The following is a 17,912-nucleotide window of genomic DNA, read 5'->3' on the forward strand; positions in this document are numbered from 1 at the left end:
AGGGGGAGTCATCTAGAATTGTTTATTCTAAGGGAAAAAACCAACAATGTTGAATCCCTTTGATTTTATGCTTTGAAGTCTTGTGAGTCATATAGTAATACCTAGACTAAGGAACCCACTCCTTCTGTGAGTGGTAGAATGTTTATGAAGAAGATTGACAAGGCAAGAAAGTTTTCTCAGAAATTCTGTAATTCAATGTAAAAAGAAGTACATGATTAATGTAAACTTGAGATTCTCATAGCTTATTTGAGAAATAATCTCTGTAATGCAGAGCTTTTCTGTCTTTTTCAGTCAATATATAATTTTTTTAAAAAAAGAATATTTGTAAGATATCCTGAGGTTAGCCAATAAGGATGCTGGAGCCTGGGAGCCCCAATTATCCCAAGCTGTATACGCACACCTGTAGCCCATCTGCATGGCATGCACGTGTAAACTCTCTGTGACTCACTATGGGAAAGCTCTGCACAGTATCAACTTTTTACTAGTAGATTTCCATCCCTTCGATCTTTATTAAGTGACACCCCTTGCACTCAAAGGAAATCAATTTGATCCTCAGCTCTGTTTCTTTATTAGGGAGTGAATCTGATTTGTGCTAATGATAGAAATTAGTCTTCAAGTGAGTTTTTATTAAGTATCTTGCCATTTTGTGTCAATTACAGATCTGAGTAACACCAAGACATAAAATAGGTAAAATACATACAAGCTGAAAGGAAAAGGCATGCTCTTCAGTAAAATCTTTGGCAGTTGCTGGTCCTCTAAGAAACAACCACATCAACCTCATCTTGTGAGAGAAATCTCTTTATGTCTTAAGCAGATGATAAGCTACCATAATAATAAAAAAGTACATGAGCCCACCTAATTACCTTCACTAAATCTGAACAACAAAACAGCCGATCCTCCAACCCTACTCCCACTGCTGCCCTCTCGCCTACGCATACCACCATTCAAAGTTGTATCCATCTCTTCTTTTCTCCCCATATTACATGCAGAGAGAATTTTAAAAGTAGTGATTGAGCCATCTGATATCCTTTAATTGCAGCAGTTACACAACCTAGTTACAGATTACAGTAAACTTGGAAGCTTTTAGAATTTACCTTTATCCAGGTGCCATTAAATCATAGTCTGGTGTTGGGGAGATATCAATATTCCCCCAAAGTAAAATAGTTTATAAATAATGAGGCAATGGATATGCTAAAATGCAATGTGTATTTGAATTCACAGAAGGTACTGATTACTGTTAGCTGAAGTTTTAAAAACATGGTTAAGAAGAGTTGGTGCTTGGGCTAGAAGATGCGAAGAGTATTTTAGGTGGAGGCCTAAAAAGACAGCCTGATGGAAGGAAAAAGTAGGAACCATGCCTGAGACTCCAGATGAACTCAGATTGTTTGGGAAAAAGGATGAGACAAATCTGGATGATTTTAATACTCATTTGGGAAGCAATGGAATTAATATTATATAACTGGGTGAGCCAGTGTTGAAGATGCCTGAATAGAAGCCTGAGGGCCCATCCTGGAATTAAAATGATTTTCATCAGAGAGGAAAGGAATGGGATTAGACAGCATAACATCCAGAGTCTTTGGTCAGTCTGCTTTCTGTAGCAAGGTTGATGACTTAGAGCTATCACTCTTCTCTCAATATATACTTTTCTTGTCTCTCATTACCTAATGTTTGCATATCCCTCATACCTAGTTTGTATGTGCAACTGTTGATATTCATTTGCATTTATGGATCATATTTCTGGGATTTCTCATTACAAAACCCCTAATGGCAGTTCAAAAAATTTAAGTGGTTATGTTTGCAGTGGTAACCAGCTCTGCTCTAGTTACACAGACTTGGATAAATCACTCAATTCCTTCAGACTTGGTTTCTTCCTTTATGCAGAGATGAGATAAGACTAGGTATTTTCTAAAATAAAATATAGAACTAACATCGGAGCACCTGGGTGGCTCAGTCAGTTAAGCATCTGACTCTTGATTTGGGCTCAGGTCATGATCTCAAGATTGTTGGATTGAGCCCTGCGTTGGGCTCCATGCTCAGCATGGAGACTGCTTGAGATTCTTTCTCTCCCTCTTCCTTTGCCCCTCCCCCTGCTCGCACACTCTATAAATAAATAAATAAATAAAACCTTAAAAAAAAAAAAAAGGACTGACATCACATGCATTTCTGGTGACTACTCTCTGCCATACAAAGGGCAAGGTTTGTAACTAAAGATTGTTTCTTAGCCATCTGCCCCCACTAGGTTTGGGCACACTATTACTTAGATAGGAAAGTGTATATCCTTCATTTTCTCTGATTAGTTCAAAGTAAAATAAATAATGTTTGACAAGAAAGAAAATACTGACCTTATTCATTTTTATTTCTTTGGACTGATGAATAAAGGTAATTAAAAAAAATCAGTAGGTTATTAACTATACTGGTGGAAATATTTAAGATCAGTAAGGGAAATCATCACACTCCATGTCACTCACACAGAAAATTTACAGAGCAAGTAGTTATCCTTTTAAAGATTTTAATACATACTTAAAAATGGACAATTTATTATTACATAATTATATAACATTGATACTATTAGGTATGTGGGTGTATATATTTTTCTTTTCAATAAAATAGTTTCATGCTTATAAAAGTCACCCTAAATCAACTTGGACAAAGAGAACAAACATACAGTAGAAATAAACCAAGTAGTAAATAGGATATAAGTAAGGAAAAATATTATAAAGCAGTTACATTGTTGACACAAAAGAAAAAAAAATACACTTTTCTATTATTTGAAGGCAATTCACAATCATTTCCAGGAATTCTGTGAGAATTTAAGGCCATTTGTTCTAAAGAAATGCTTTAATTTAGACACAACATCACAAAACTGTAATTCTTGTAAAAACTGTACATGCAAAAACTCTTTACAAGTCATTGTGGACAGGCAGTTCAGTATGTAGGAGTAGGTTATCTCACAAATGTGTTGTGCACTAAGTCACGTGGTTGTGTATATTTCACTGGGAATTTCACAAAAAACTTCCAGCCTGTGCACCTGCATGGCAACATGGAAAGATGATAACAAGGAGTCCAAATCAAGAGAGCCAGTATCCCTTTGAATTAAAATATCTAGACAAGGTATAATGGAATAAAAAGTTTAAAACCTCTGCTACATTGTTCACAGTTAAATATTCTGGGTTTTAGTCTTTCTAAATAGCGTTATAATATAAAGATGCTGCTTTGTACACGAAGTATTTTCTGTGCATTTTACAGTTCACAATGTTTGACTTTTTATTATTTCTACTGAGAATTACAGAACATAAACTGGCTGCAGTCTAAATTTAGAATCCAAGCTCCATGAAAAATGCATGTTCGTACAGGATACACATCTGCTAAGCTTAAACTCCCATACTTGGCAAACAACGCAGAGGAACTCAATACTAAGCAGATGCGGCCTCATAAGACAATTCACTTACTGAGAAATATGAAGCATCTCTCCTTTCCCTTATTTGCAATTGTATTTGTCCAGACAGTCATTCAAAGAGATATTGCTCTTGTGATTATAGCTATTGCAATTTAGAAGACAAAGAATTCAATATTCAAAACTCTTATTCTTAAGAACAGTTATAAAAGTATTGAAATTTAAAAAGTAGTAACATGTAAACATTGATACAGAGAGACTGCTCTCCTATACACACAGCAGTCGAGGACAATATTTGAGTTAAAAACAGTTTGTGCTTTTTCCCAACAATACATTGGAAATTAGCTGTTTCTGTCCCCCCGCCCCCCCCCCCAAAAAAAGAAAGTTTCAGAGAAGACATCCATATTTTGTTTCAAGCATTTAAACAATTTTTCTGTTGCTCATGCAACAACCATATTTACAGTTTTGGTTTAGAAAGAGAATTAATTTTGGATCCAAGAAAGCATATTAACCAGTACTGCTGAAACCAAACTGAGAAAAGTATCTCATTCCCTGGTTCATGACAGAGCACCAGGAGCAAAGCGTTGACTCAGCAGTTCTAACTGATGTGTCGTTAACGGGAGCCGTTCGGAGCACAGTCAGATCTGAGTCTGTAACACATGTGTAGGTGGGGTGTAGGGCGGAGGCGCAGGGGATGGCTTGATTCCGCGGGCCCTCATGTAGGAGAGGAACTGCTCAGGGATCTCAGCGAGGACATCTTTGGCCAATCTAGCCATGCTCAGTATGTGGTTTCCGCTTCTGTCAATATAATCCCGGAACGGCACAAACTAAAACGGAGGTGAAAGAAAGTTATTTCAGAGACTTCAGCATGCTGTTTAATAGACACAAAAAGCAACACATGTAAACATTTAGTTGAGAATCAGAGAAGCCTGGAGGAATGGTTAGATGGATAATCATTACTATGCATTTTCAAGAGATTTGATTCATTACGAACAGCTAGCTACTATAGTGACCAAACCTTTCTGTGGTGTATGCTTTATCTAAAAAAGGATGTAATTATTTTCTATGTTTTTTTCTCCCAATAACTCCTGTCTCCTGGTCCCGACAGGTCCATCATCTTGCTATAGGTGTTCAGTTTGAGTTCTATACCTCACCTGACTCCCAATAGGATAGAGCATTTACCTCATCAGGGCTTGGTTTCCTACCAATGGAGTTAATACATGCCGAAATCAGCTTTCAGTGCAGAAACAGTATCCAGTGGAGAGTAAAAAGAGAAAGTGTGTATTGTTGAAGAAGCCTAAACACATATGAAGTATTTTTAATTATTAGTAAAACATCGGATCACATGTCCCAGATACTGTTTTTTTCAAATCTGTAATTTGGAATGGAAAAAAAAAATAGTTCAGCGTAAGAGTTGGTATACTTCTTATTGAAATATCATCATTCTTGTTTTTATATCATATAAAAATAATTACTCTATCTTTACATAAGCAATTATGTAAGAGCCATTATCAGCTCAACATTAAATACTCTGGCAGTAAATTGCCTGATTCTATCTTCATTTACAATGGTTACTTAAGTTAATAAACATGTGCTGTTTGAGGGCATTAGTTCAATTTGCCTTCAGAGACATGATGATTCTTGAAGCAACCTGGAAATGTTTGGAACCATTAATGTTGTGAACCCAGTAATTTTAGGTCTTAGAGAAAAGGCACTGTGAAGACATTTGAGAATGATGAACAATTTCTAAGTGTAATATTTAACAGTTTGAGTTAAATCATTTTTTCTCCTCTAGAGAGAGAGCACACTCCCATCTCCTACTATACCATAACTGTGTTAAATGGACTCTGAGAAACAAACTGAGGGTTCTAGAGGGGAGGGGGTGGGGGGATGGGTTAGCCTGGTGATGGGTATTAAAGAGGGCTCGTATTGAATGGAGCACTGGGTGTTATACGCAAACAATGAATCATGGAACACTACATCAAAAACTAATGATGTATTGTATGGTAATTAACATAAAATAAAATTAAAAAATTATTTTGAAAAGGTTACTTTTGATTTAAGTAGCTACTCAAGATGTGCTTTCAGAAAAAACTATTATGAGGAAACAGGCTGTAAAATGGTCAGATTGCTACAGGTAAACCAAATTAAAATTTTAAGAAATCAAGTAGCAAGTGTAATACTTTTTATGCAGTGAACACAGTCTCTTTTAAGGAGGAGTAGAAAATTACTCCTTTCTTTTTAAAATAAGACATACTGTAGGCAGAAGCAACCTATATGACTATAATTTTATCCTGTCTTGCTAACCAGGAGGAAAACTCAGCCCAGCTTTTAGAAAAGTGTTGTAGAAAGGTGACCAAGTTTTCTCTTACACTTGAAGGTAGCTAAGCCAGGGTAAGAAAAACTAGTAGAGTGAATATAATCTTCAACTGAGAAGAGAGCTAAGGGGAGGTGAACTTGTGTGAAGTCAAATTATCTAACTTTGGACAAGACTTGACATTCTTAACAAAAAAAATCAAAGAGGTGTAAAAAAGTTAGGGTTTATTTTTTTTCTCTAAAACTATAATTAGAAAAGTGAGAAAACAGGAATGAATAAGATTGAGGATTAATGAGAAAAAGATATCTAATTGCTATAGCTTACTTCATTCTTTTAAAAGGCATAGCATTTTATTTTTTTTATTTTATTATGTTATGTTAATCACCATACATTACATCATTAGTTTTTGATGTAGTGTTCCATGACTCATCGTTTGCATATAACACCCAGTGCTCCATTCAGTACGTGCCCTCTTTAATACCCATCACCAGGCTAACCCATCTCCCCACCCCCCTCCCCTCTAGAACCCTCAGTTTGTTTCTCAAGAGTCCATAGTCTCTCATGGTTCGTCTCCCCCTCTGGTTCCCCCCCTCCTTCATTTTTCCCTTCCAGGCATAGCATTTTAAAAATAAACACTGGGTATGCTTAGTATCCAGTAATTATCCCTTAAACTTTATTTTTAAGAGTTCAGTTTTTCAGAAATCTGTAGCTAATACATCCATTTGAGGGAAAGGATGGCACCTCTGGCAAGCAGTTGATCTCACCCATTGTATGTTTACCCCAACTTTGCTCTTATATTTTTCTTTGCCTCTTTACCTTTACTTCTACACCATGGACGTTAAACTCATTTCTCTTTTTACCCCCTATTCTCCCCAACCCTGGAATTAGACTGTCCAGGTTCAAAGGCTGGACAATCTTAGACAAATGATTTTCCACTCTTTGTTTCCGTCCCCCCTTCTGAAAATGAGGATGATAATAATACCTGCTTTATTAGGTTGCTATATTAAGTAGGTTAACATGTAAAGTACTTAAAATAGTGATCAACTCATAATATGTATTATACATGGTAGTTGTTGTAATCATCACTACTATTACTATTCATCAACTTATATGTGTATATTCAATATAAATATAAAACTATTTTCTTAATAGTTTTCTATTTACATTCACATCAAACATTAAATACAAGGAATATCCTTCTCCATTTAGCTTTATCAGATTTAAGTACAATATCAGTGCTGTCTTCTAAGTAATTCCTGACCTTTTTGTTATTTTAAAACACCCGCTGCTTCATCTTTCCAGCAAATGTTAGGAGATGCGCTAATTTTTTTTACTGAAGTAAATTAAAATTCATCTTTAAGAATGTTGTGATGCTCTGGGATGTCAAAACTTAGATTCACAACCACCCTTCTCATAATACATGCAGATCTACTCATATTTAAAAGATGTTCATAAATAATGGGTAAGAAAGAAATCTTAGTTTTCAGCCGAAGAGGAAAGTATGTATCACATTTAACTTAGGCTTGTTCAGTGGGGCCATGGATTCTGCCTGCCCCCTTGAATATTGGGGGACCTTGCCCCCAGGGTGAGAATCACTGCCATAGAGAGTTCCTGTTATCAACAGCAGTACACCTCATCCCACCTGTGTGCTGGGAGTAGACAAAAAATGTTGAGAACTTTCTACTCACTAACCAAAATTATCTAAACCGTTCCCACAGGGACATTCAGCTCTTCAGTCACGTCACAAGGTACTCTCCTAAGCGAGTGATGAAAATGACAAGTGACTCCTCATTTCCTTTACCTCTTCTTCAGGTCAAATCTTACAGTTGTCAGGACAAAATATGCCCTCTATAACACTATTGCTCATATCCTTCTACAATCAGTTTCCCACTCAACTTCTCAGGCCACTCTGATTATTGCCTTTTTTTATCATTCATTTCTGATCACCATACCTGGGGACCTCCTGTTCAAAATAATGCTCACACATTTGTGGATGAGTGTTGTTCATTGACTATCCCCACAAATTAACTTGGACCCTTAAAATGTTCAGTCTAGGGGGATAAATCAGTTTTAACTTTGCACGAATTTATCACATTCATCTGGAGAATACCAATAAATGCATTCTGTTCAGTAGAAATATACTATATCCTTGATACTCTACAGATTTTTTTTTTTTTCCAGCATCCATCCTGTACAAGGAAAATGTTCCACATGACTGTGCTAACGGTTGGCTTTACCTATTTGTGAAAACAAGTTTTGAATCAGTTTGGGCAAATGGACTTTTAGTTGCTATTCTGCTCAATTTTACTTCATTGTTCCTACTGTGCAGAGCTCCATTAGTGATTTTCAAGTCTAAACCTTCAAGGTTATTATTCTCCTTTTAATGGAAAATATGATTTGAATATAATTTTTAAGGAAATGATAGGCCAACCAACACCTGCATGCAGCCAGAAGAAATGACATTACATTATACACAATGGCCAATTCATAGCATAAACAAATAGGAAGCCTTTACATATATTGATTTAATAAAATAACTCTTTTAAATTTTAGAATAACAACCATAGGATCTCATCTTGCTTACTATTTGTACTATAGTCATGAGATTCAATCTTGAGGCAATGAATATAATCACACATAAGTCTGACTACAGTGTCCCATGTCAAGGTACAGCTACTATGAAATACGGACATAAAAATGAATTTGCACTGGACTATGCCAAGAGACCATCTAAAAATAATAACTAATATTGGCACTAATGCATTTATCGAGCAACTGGTAGGTAACAGGCCTTCTGCTAAAAGATTTATACAGTATCTCATTAAATTTTTATAAGCATGTTACCCATATTTTGAATTTACAGAAGAGGAAACTGAAACTTGGAGAGTTCAATTAACTTAGATCAGATGCTTATCAGTATCTATCATTATTTGAACCTAAATTGATCTAACCCTGAGACATGAACCACTACAGTAATACGAAAGGGGAAATAGATCCTAATAATCTTCACTAGACTATTGGCTTTTATGAGAGTAGGTGTGTTATAACAGAAAGAACACAGGTTTGGGAATCAGAACTCTGTTGGAAATTTGGATCTACCAATTTATGACTTAAACGATTTTGCACAAGTTGCTACCTGGGCCCCAGTTTCCTTATGCGTAAGTTACTAAAAAGCAAAAAGTGACCAGTATTTTTAGGAAGATATAAAGTGGTATGTGAATAAACTCAAAGACGGGAAATTTAGTTCAGGTGTGCAGAGAGGGCTTTGTGCAAGGCTATATAATGAGAACTTTCAAAATGTAGGATTTTAATCAGCACAGAAGAGTATTCAGGTGAAATAATAAGAGGAAATAAAAACAAGAACAATGGAAATGTGTGATGCAAAGATAGTTGGTAGTCCTATCTGTCTAGACAAAGTGTGTGTGTGTGTGTGTGTTCAGCTAAAGAGGAAGATTGGGGTAAAGTCATGGAGACTCATATATATGCTATGTTTAGGTTTTAGAATCAAAGTTATACATAACTTTGTTAAGAATTTTAGAATCAGACATTCTAAGGTTAAATCTTCACTCTACTTCTTATTAGCTACATGACTATGGACAATAAGAATTAAACCTCATTTCTTTCTTTCTTTTTTTTTTGTAAAATGTAGTAATCAAAGTACCTACATAAGGTCAATTAAGGATTGAGTGAAGTGATACTAGAGCTCTTAGCCTGCCTAGCATACAAAAGGAGTTAATAAATGACTCAATATTATTATTATATGAAGAAGTTGGAAGCCACTTAAGGTTTGACACAATAATGAGAACTCCATCCACTACCCTCAACTTTCTGCTAAATCTAAGCTACCTTTGGCTTTTGTTATTATTTGCGGCCTTAGACTTTTGTTTGCCCACTTAAAAAATTTGGATTCCATTTGCAGTGCATTAACCTGATTTGCTTCAACATATAAGAAATTGGAAGTAATGAAAAGGTAAGAGAGCTTAAATGGACCCTATTTTCTGATAATATTTTAACCAGCAGTATTTACAGCATCAACTGTGATGGCTTAGATATTTTCTGATGATGGAGATTGACAGTTTTATCCTTGGTGTGCTCTTGTGACCCCATTATTCTAAATATTCAAGAATATTTCTATTCTTGAAAATAACTCATTTAAAAAACATTTTACTGGATGGTGAAACCTGGAAAACTGTGATGGTAGAATATTTTCATTTTTTATTTCTTTTAGAGGGGGGAATAATAACCTTGAAGGTTTCTTTTTGCTTAGGGAGAGAGAGCATCCTAAGCAAGCTCCACACCCAGTGCAGAGCCCAAAGCGGGGCTTGGTCTCACAACCCTGAGACCATGACCTGAGCTGAAATCAAGAGACAGATGCTTAACCAACTGAAGCCACCCAGGTGCCCATCTGTGATGGCGGAATGTTTTTAAAACCTTACTTGAGGTGAGAGAGAATGCTAATTCTTCTTCAACACAATGTGATATGTAAATGGTTACCTTGCTTACTATTGTTAAAAGACCAATCAACATTTAGGAACTTCTCCATGAAATCAGAAAAGGGTCTATCAAATCCCCTTAAGTAAATGTAGGCATGTAAGTCAAGATGTCACAGTCATTCAGGAGGCTACTAATTTTCTGGAGACATTTTAATTTCTTATTTGGTATCTGTAAGATCCAACAACTCTTCAGTTCAACTTTATGTGGTAGAATCCCTTGAGTATTTAGTTATATCCCCAGGTGTCTTCAGGATCTTTGGGGATCCCAGTGTTACTGTAAGGTGGGAGACTGGTCTCAAGGACTCTGACTTTCAAGGAGAAGAAACATGATTATATGAATATATACCTTATACTGATATGTAATATTTTCATGTTTACTTCCTCTGAGACTCACAACATCATGAAAAGAGAAGATGAAAGAATTTAAAGTCTAGAGATAATGAAATGAAGGCTCAGAGAGATTTACTGACTTGTTCAAGATCAGAGTGGCAATATTATAATTTCATAGATCTGGGTCCAATCTCAATATTCTGCCCAATGTAGTACATCTGTTGAGAGACTAACTACTTTCACAATCAAGGACATTTTTATTTTACAAATGCTAATAGGCATGACTGTTGCTTGTCACTAACATAACAGATCATTCCTCTTAAAGGAAACCTTAACAATGTGGGCAATCTTAACTACCCTTTACAGAAGAAAATAGTAACACGTTTCCCTTAAGCATCATCATGATTCCATGAGATATGAGCATGCCTTTACTGATTTTGTAAAAATGCATTACAATAGCAACATAACACATTCCAAAGAACTTCAAATTCATACTTCCCTTCAGTAATTTGATTTTTTGGAAACTGTGAATCAGACATTATGAAGAGCTTTTAGATAAAGTGTAATTACTTAGACCTATAATTATGCTAATAAGGTTAAGGTGAATAATCATGTGTCTAATTATGAAAACAAAACACCATGGGATACTTAAATAAATGACCACATCATCCTGTTCCTTTTCTCAGCCGCTTTTAACCTAATCATTCATGTGCGTGCTTTTTACTCTACCAAGAACGTTAGGTTAAGAAGTTTAAATCATATTTAATTATCTTTTTAAAAAAACCGTTATACAGATGTTTCTATTTTAAAATTTATTTTTGCTGCCTGATAAAGAACAATGCTTTTTAAAATCTTTATCAATATTAATCTTTATACTAACAAATTTACAGATTATTTTATATTTCTCCCTCAAAGTATTTTAATCAATTTTTGTTGTCTTTTACTGGTTCTATTTCAGAAATGTATTTTATCTACATGATCTTTCTTAATCTTTACAACAATGCCAGAACACTGAGATTTAGAAAGCTCATTCAAGTTATCACGGTGAATAATTTGGGATTTGAATTAAATTCTGCAGGATTCCGAATTCTGTGGGATTCTCTTAATGACTGTTCTTTGGGTGAATGTATAGGTTGTTATTAAGGCAATAATACTGAAGTCCATTGTTTGCTCCTTCAAAACTTTCATAACGTGTGCTGAGACCTTTGCTTTCCCATTTAAAAAGGTACACCTCACAGCTGCTTTTCCCTTGTAAAAACCTAAAGATATGGAAACTCTAATAAGTAGCCATTTAGTTGAATTAACTACTTGCTTTCAATGATAAATTTGAACTATATTGATTGGCTGCCTCCCTTCTATTCACTCCCAGAATAGTAGGCTTTAATTATGTATTTTTCTTGATTTTAACAAGTGTAAATCATATATACAACATAAATTATTATGTGACTATTTTATATTATATATATTATTATATGATTATATATCATATATCATCTATGATATATATATAATTTATATTTTTATATAAATTTCTATATTTATATATAATTTTAAGATCTATTTCTCCACTTTTCTAACCACAATCTAGGGAGAAATATAAAAATATCTAGTTTTGGTTTGTTACCACTAAATTTATTTACATTGAAATGTAATCAGGTGTCTTAAAATATATTTAGTCTTTGTTGAGGACTAAACAATGAATAGATAAGCATCATTAAAAAGTCTTTCATGTTTCTAGCTTCTAATTTTACCAAAGATCTCAATGATACTTTCTGGTAATATTAAAGTAGGAAAAGACATTTATTAACATTTCTATTTTATATATAGTGAACCTGAAATACAAGAGAGTCACTGGGTACTTATTCTACGGCCTACTTGCCATGCATCTCACAGAGAATCAACCGACTAAATTAAGCAGAACCTGAAAGTCCTGCTTTCAGTGTAATTTGTTTATTTACAAATCAGAGCTGACAGGTTCCTCACAATGAACCAAATAATTAATTTCCATTAAATTTCTTACCTGTACAATATCCCTTTCCGCATATTTTCCCCTGGAGGAAACTCTTACATCATCTCCATCCAATTCAACCATCGCTTGAAAATAAAATAAGACCATTTATCCAGTGCATTTCCACCATGTACTTAAACAATGTAGGCGATAGGAAATCAAGATGTCTGAAGTAGCAATGCATCCTGTGTCAAGGCAGAAAGCTTGTGGATCCTTTCATCTCCTCAGTCATTCTGCCATGAAACTTAAATTTTACAACTGAAGAAAGCTAGCCAAGACCCCATGTGACCCTTTGCAAGATGGATGAGCCAGTGTAGTATGGGTATAGCTCCCCATCCTAGAGGTTCTCAATTCTGGGTTATATGCTTACATGACTGATCGGGCAAGTGATGCTAATCCATTAAACTCTTGTCTTCTCATTTAAGAAACTTGGCTCTAATCACAGAATTTCCGATAACAATTTGGACTTTATTCTCATTGAAACTACAACAAAGCTATGTATCCACATTGCCCAACTTCTACTTTATTAATGGATTTTAAGACAAAGAGGAATTTGCTCTGCCCTACATTGATTGGATAAAGTATGGCTTTCTGAAGCGTGATTTTTTTTTTTTTTTTTGTGGGTTAAGAAATAATTTCAACATTAGATAGATCAGCTGGTATTTGTGAATGCTGTGATATAAATGGACAGCTGGTAATAAAGTAATGTTATGCTGCAATTAAGAACATTTCCAGAGTTTATTAAGTTTTCAGTGAGAATTCTCTAAATAATTAATTATATGAGGAATGCTAATTTGTGTTTAATGTATAATTCTATTACTTATAATTCATTTTGTATGCACATGACATTCACCAGACTCCAGAGGGCCACTTGCAATTATAATGTTTGCCTCTTCACCCTCCAAAAACTACTGCTCAGTCAGAATACAATCCTCACCTTTTCATTATTTTCTTCAGTGCTTAGATAATGCATCTGGGTTAAAAACATTGTTTTAAATTTTACTTTTCTACACATGTTCATGAGCCAGTGTCTGGGCTGAAACAAGTGGTCATAAATGATAGAGCCACCACTCCATAATTTGCTTAGACATACAATATATGTCATAATTTAATAAATGTGTATATTATCAATAATAAGGAAATTAACTTATTTAAAATACAAAAGATCTACAAATGAGCAAAGGGAAAAAATGAGAGAGAGAGAGAGAGAGAGAGAAAGCAAGAAACAGACTGTTAATCAAGAGAACAATCTGATGGTTACCAGAAGAGAGGTGGGTGGAGGGGAAGGGGGAACTAGGTGATGGGGATTAAGGAGTGCACCTGTCGAGATGAGCGCCAGGTGTAATACGGAAGTGTTGAATCACTATATTATACACCTGAAACTAATATTACACTGTATCTAAACTAACTGGAATTAAGAAGAAGAAGAAGAGGATGAAGAGGAAGAAGAGGAAGAGGAGGAAGAAGAAGGAGGAGGAAGAGAAGGAGAAGAAGAAAATTACAAAAGAGCTATTTTTCTCCCATACTTATTAGGAATGTAAATAGGAGAAGTCATTATGCTCAAATACTTTCAATAGTTAATTCCTTCCTTTGGTTTAGTTTTGCTTCAAAATTTTCATACAACTTTGAGACATAAATGTACTGTGACAGTGAAAAGCCAGCAATTGCAGGAAGTTCTCCTTTACTCTCTAACAGAACACAAGAATTTGATGATAATCTGGATCTCACCTTCCACAATCCCCTACAATTTCCATCGGTCTTTGTGAATGTTTCATTCCAATTAAGGAAAATGACAGTTACTCAGGCAATAATGTATTAGAATGTGATCCTATAAAATATTGCCCACTTTTCAGCATGTCCTTGGGGTTAAAAAGCTGCAGGGAGCAAGAATCTGAGGCTACGCTTTTGAGAGCAAGGAGAAAAGACACAATGTGGAAATGGTGGAAGGGTCCTGTTGACCCTCGGGTTTTCATCTGCTCCACAAGGAGCCTGAGACTGTAAGCCCCAGTTCTCCACAAGTACTTCTCCTTGGAAAAAAAAACATTTATAAGAGAGAGAATTGCACTTCTTTCTAGCTGTGGGAGACACAATGAGATTAGAACTCTTTCTATTTCTCCCCTTCTACTAACTCAGATCAAAGCAGGTAGCCCGATGCTGCTTTAATTTGACTTTTTGCCTTTTAAGGATAAAGAAATCCTGCCTTGAGAAACCTTTCCTCTCAATGAAAGTGCTTTATAGGGGAGTGAAAAATCACTGGGGGAAAATTACACAGAGAGTTTTAAATTGTTCTTATTAAAATACAGAAACGAGACATTTGAATACTCATTAATATAATAGTTTATTCCAAACCTCTACCTTCAAAGAACAGATGACAAGTCTGCCTTTCTTGCCCATGCAAACAATCTTTCTTGTTGAAAGTTTGCAGATGTTGGATTTAGGTGGTTAACTGATAAAATGTGCAAGTTTTATCTCAGTTTTTCCTTATGTCGGTTTCTATGTGTGATATATAAACTTACTCTACAGTAGATTTGGAAGTGCCAACAGAAAGGCTCTTCTTGACAGGACAGCACAAGCTGAATGTAAGTCACAGATTTTCTATAAGAAACATGAGTATTCTGTCCTTTTCTTATTAGCCATGGAGAGTAGAGAGGTATTTTGAGAGAAGAGAAAGAAAAATACTTTAAAGAAGCATCTGTGTTTCCTAGTGGAACAGTCTACTTGTCTAGTACTGTTCTGGAAGAGTTTCCATCCTATTAAAACTTTTATCATGGTGAAAGCTGAAGGCAGGTGTCGCAGGACCCTAATTCCCTGTCCCCATGTTTGCCAGAGGAAAGTGTCACTCTAATTCCTAGGAAGGAATTCTACTGGGAAGGCAACTTCCCTCTTTGTCTACAATCTTCACTCTCTTTTCCACGCGGAAAGACGACTGACTGATTCATGGGATTACTAAAATGAGAAGAAGGGACTGACTTTGAAATCCCTCTCACTAGGAGCAGCCTATCCTCAGTTTGAATGTAATTTCTCCCTGTGCCGTGATTAATAGGCCAGGCTCTGCCCTTGTAGAGAGGAGGCCTGGCGATAAGACTGAAGTCATTTAACCTTGGTGGAAAAAGAGCGACAAGTCTGATTCTGTGCAGAGGTTAACACAAATTCTCAAATGCTGTATTGTTAGTAATAAAAAGCTTATATTGTGGTCTCTGAGTGAATCCTACGTATTTTTTTTTTTTCAGTTTGGGAAGTCAGCGAGGAAAATGATGAATTATCATATCTTAAAACCCTAATAAATAATTCATTGGGAACCAAAGAAATGAAGAAAATAAATAGCTGTGGCAGTTGGATGAGGGTAGTGCCTGCTGCTTTGAATAGAAATATATGAGCAGAAATAGACACCAGGATGGGTCAGTGGCTCTGTGTTCACACATGATGTGTGCAGGCTCTTGAGGAACGAGTGACTGAGGTTAGGTCATACACCTAACCACAGACTTCCAGGATTCGGGGAGACTTGACCTGGGATCTACCCAATGAAAGGTGCGTCCTTGAGGCAAAAGCAAATGAATAACCGAAGGAGAAGGCATGAGTTAGTTTACCCTAGCCATCAGTGAAGTTCGTGAATCACAGTCTATCACTGATTAATGCAGATGATCAAGTGCACAAAGCATTAACAAGAAAGATCTCTTAGCTTTCCTGACTCCAGAGAGGATGTCTCAAATTCATGCCTGAAGTACAATGCAAACAGATGTGAATATTCAGAGGCCGAAAAAATACTAGCAGAAGCAGCAGCAGAGGTAAATGACTTTTGCTTTAGACACTGGAAGATTCTAATGATGCAAAGCATGACCAACCAAGCATGGAACTGAAGGAGAGAATTTCCAGGGTCAGCAATATAACAACTTTGCGTGTGGTGCTTTCTCTGAGATTGGCAGATCTATACTATCCTTACGGAAGAGGCTCTGGTGGTTCAATGAGAATCATCCCAGTGATGATCGTAATATAATTAACCATGTACATGCCTAAATTAACCTGTAATGTACCAACGGTTGTTCCAAATATTCTAAAATTATTCTCATTTCCAAAGTCCCAAGCTAAATAAACTGTCATTGTTAATGTCAAAACACCTGAAGCAGGTGAATGCTAGGTGATCATGCAGTCGCCACAGAGTTCTCCTGAAAGGAATTCACCAGATGACTGGGAACAGATTATCCTTAAAGAAGTTTACCCAGATCACTAGTTATACAACCACCTGTCACTTAACTGGCATTTGAACAAGGCCTAAGCCCAAACTCAGAACTACCCAGTCACTCAATTTAGCATAATTTTATAAAATGTCATTAAATCTCAGATGGTCAGTTCCATTTTCATTTTACTTTGCTCTTTCATATGACAGAACTTATATATTTATAAAGCTAGTATCTATCAACTAGCCAGTGTCTGAAAACCCATTAAAGTAGCATGTTATGCTTGTGCTAACATCTCTCTTCACAACCTAATGGTTTATTAATTTAGGGTTTAACCTCAAAGGTTTTTAGTGAACCCAGAGTGTATTTTGCCTTGGGAACAACAACTCAATGTATCACTCTGCCAGTCATAAAAAATATTATTTTGAGATGCAAACCGTCTCTAATGAAATAGAAAGCTACATGTTGAATTAATCTATACCAGAGAGATAATGCCCTAGTCAGAAGACAATCTTTTCATTTGCTCAACTTAATAGACTTCATCGTGAGAAATCTGTATTTATGTCTATATGTACATGGACATTATATGCAGATCCACATTCATATTCACATTCTTATATACAAGAAAGAGTGATAGGAATCTTAGAGCATAATGAATCAGAGTAAATAAACCCCCAAGGAATACTACTGAACTTTTATTACTCACCATCAAATTCTGCTGGTCCAACACCTACTATAATTATCGACATTGGAAGTTTTGAAGCCTTCAAAGAGAATACACAAGTAGTTCACAATTAAGAGATTGAGTTCTTAAGAAAAGAATTGAGGTTTAAGAAGAAAATAATATACTGCTTTGATATTTTTTCAAGATGTTCACTAAAATAGGTTTGAACATATTTAAAATTAACACGGAATAATATGTTCGATTCTACTCATTCTTTTTGAACTCTGTACACATGCTTATTCAGTGGGATGTTCTTCAGGAATGACCGGCCTTGGACAACATAAAAAATAAAAAAGTATTGCTCATCGGCTTTCACTTGCTATTCTCAGCCAACATCTCCCTAAGCTGACTTTGGGTATCTTTGGTCACTTTATTCATGTTCTTGCTCCTCTCAAAAATCTTTCAGTTGCTAAATGGGGAAAAAAAGGTACTATAGTTGTCAAACAGTAGTACCCTCCTCTATCTCATTTA

At 35.6% G+C, this 17,912-nt stretch overlaps 1 protein-coding gene across 3 annotated transcripts in view; it reads right to left on the reverse strand.

Annotated features, from left to right (window-relative positions):
- Positions 1-2,338: 2,338 nt before the first annotated feature.
- Positions 2,339-17,912, reverse strand: part of CPNE8 (copine 8) — a 224,155-nt gene continuing 208,581 nt past the window's right edge. For 2 of the 3 annotated variants that reach the window (XM_036082452.2, XM_078075878.1), the window contains 3 exons: positions 17,424-17,481; positions 12,555-12,628; positions 2,339-4,221 (listed from right to left, as the gene is read on the reverse strand). In XM_036082452.2, the coding sequence (XP_035938345.1) occupies positions 4,033-4,221; positions 12,555-12,628; positions 17,424-17,481 (321 nt within the window). In that variant the 3' untranslated portion in view covers positions 2,339-4,032. The remainder of the gene's footprint in view (positions 4,222-12,554; positions 12,629-17,423; positions 17,482-17,912) is intronic. The other variant, XM_036082455.2, reaches the window with a different exon arrangement.

This window comes from Halichoerus grypus, chromosome 6 (genome assembly GCF_964656455.1).
Source record: "Halichoerus grypus chromosome 6, mHalGry1.hap1.1, whole genome shotgun sequence".
NCBI lineage: Eukaryota > Metazoa > Chordata > Mammalia > Carnivora > Phocidae > Halichoerus > Halichoerus grypus.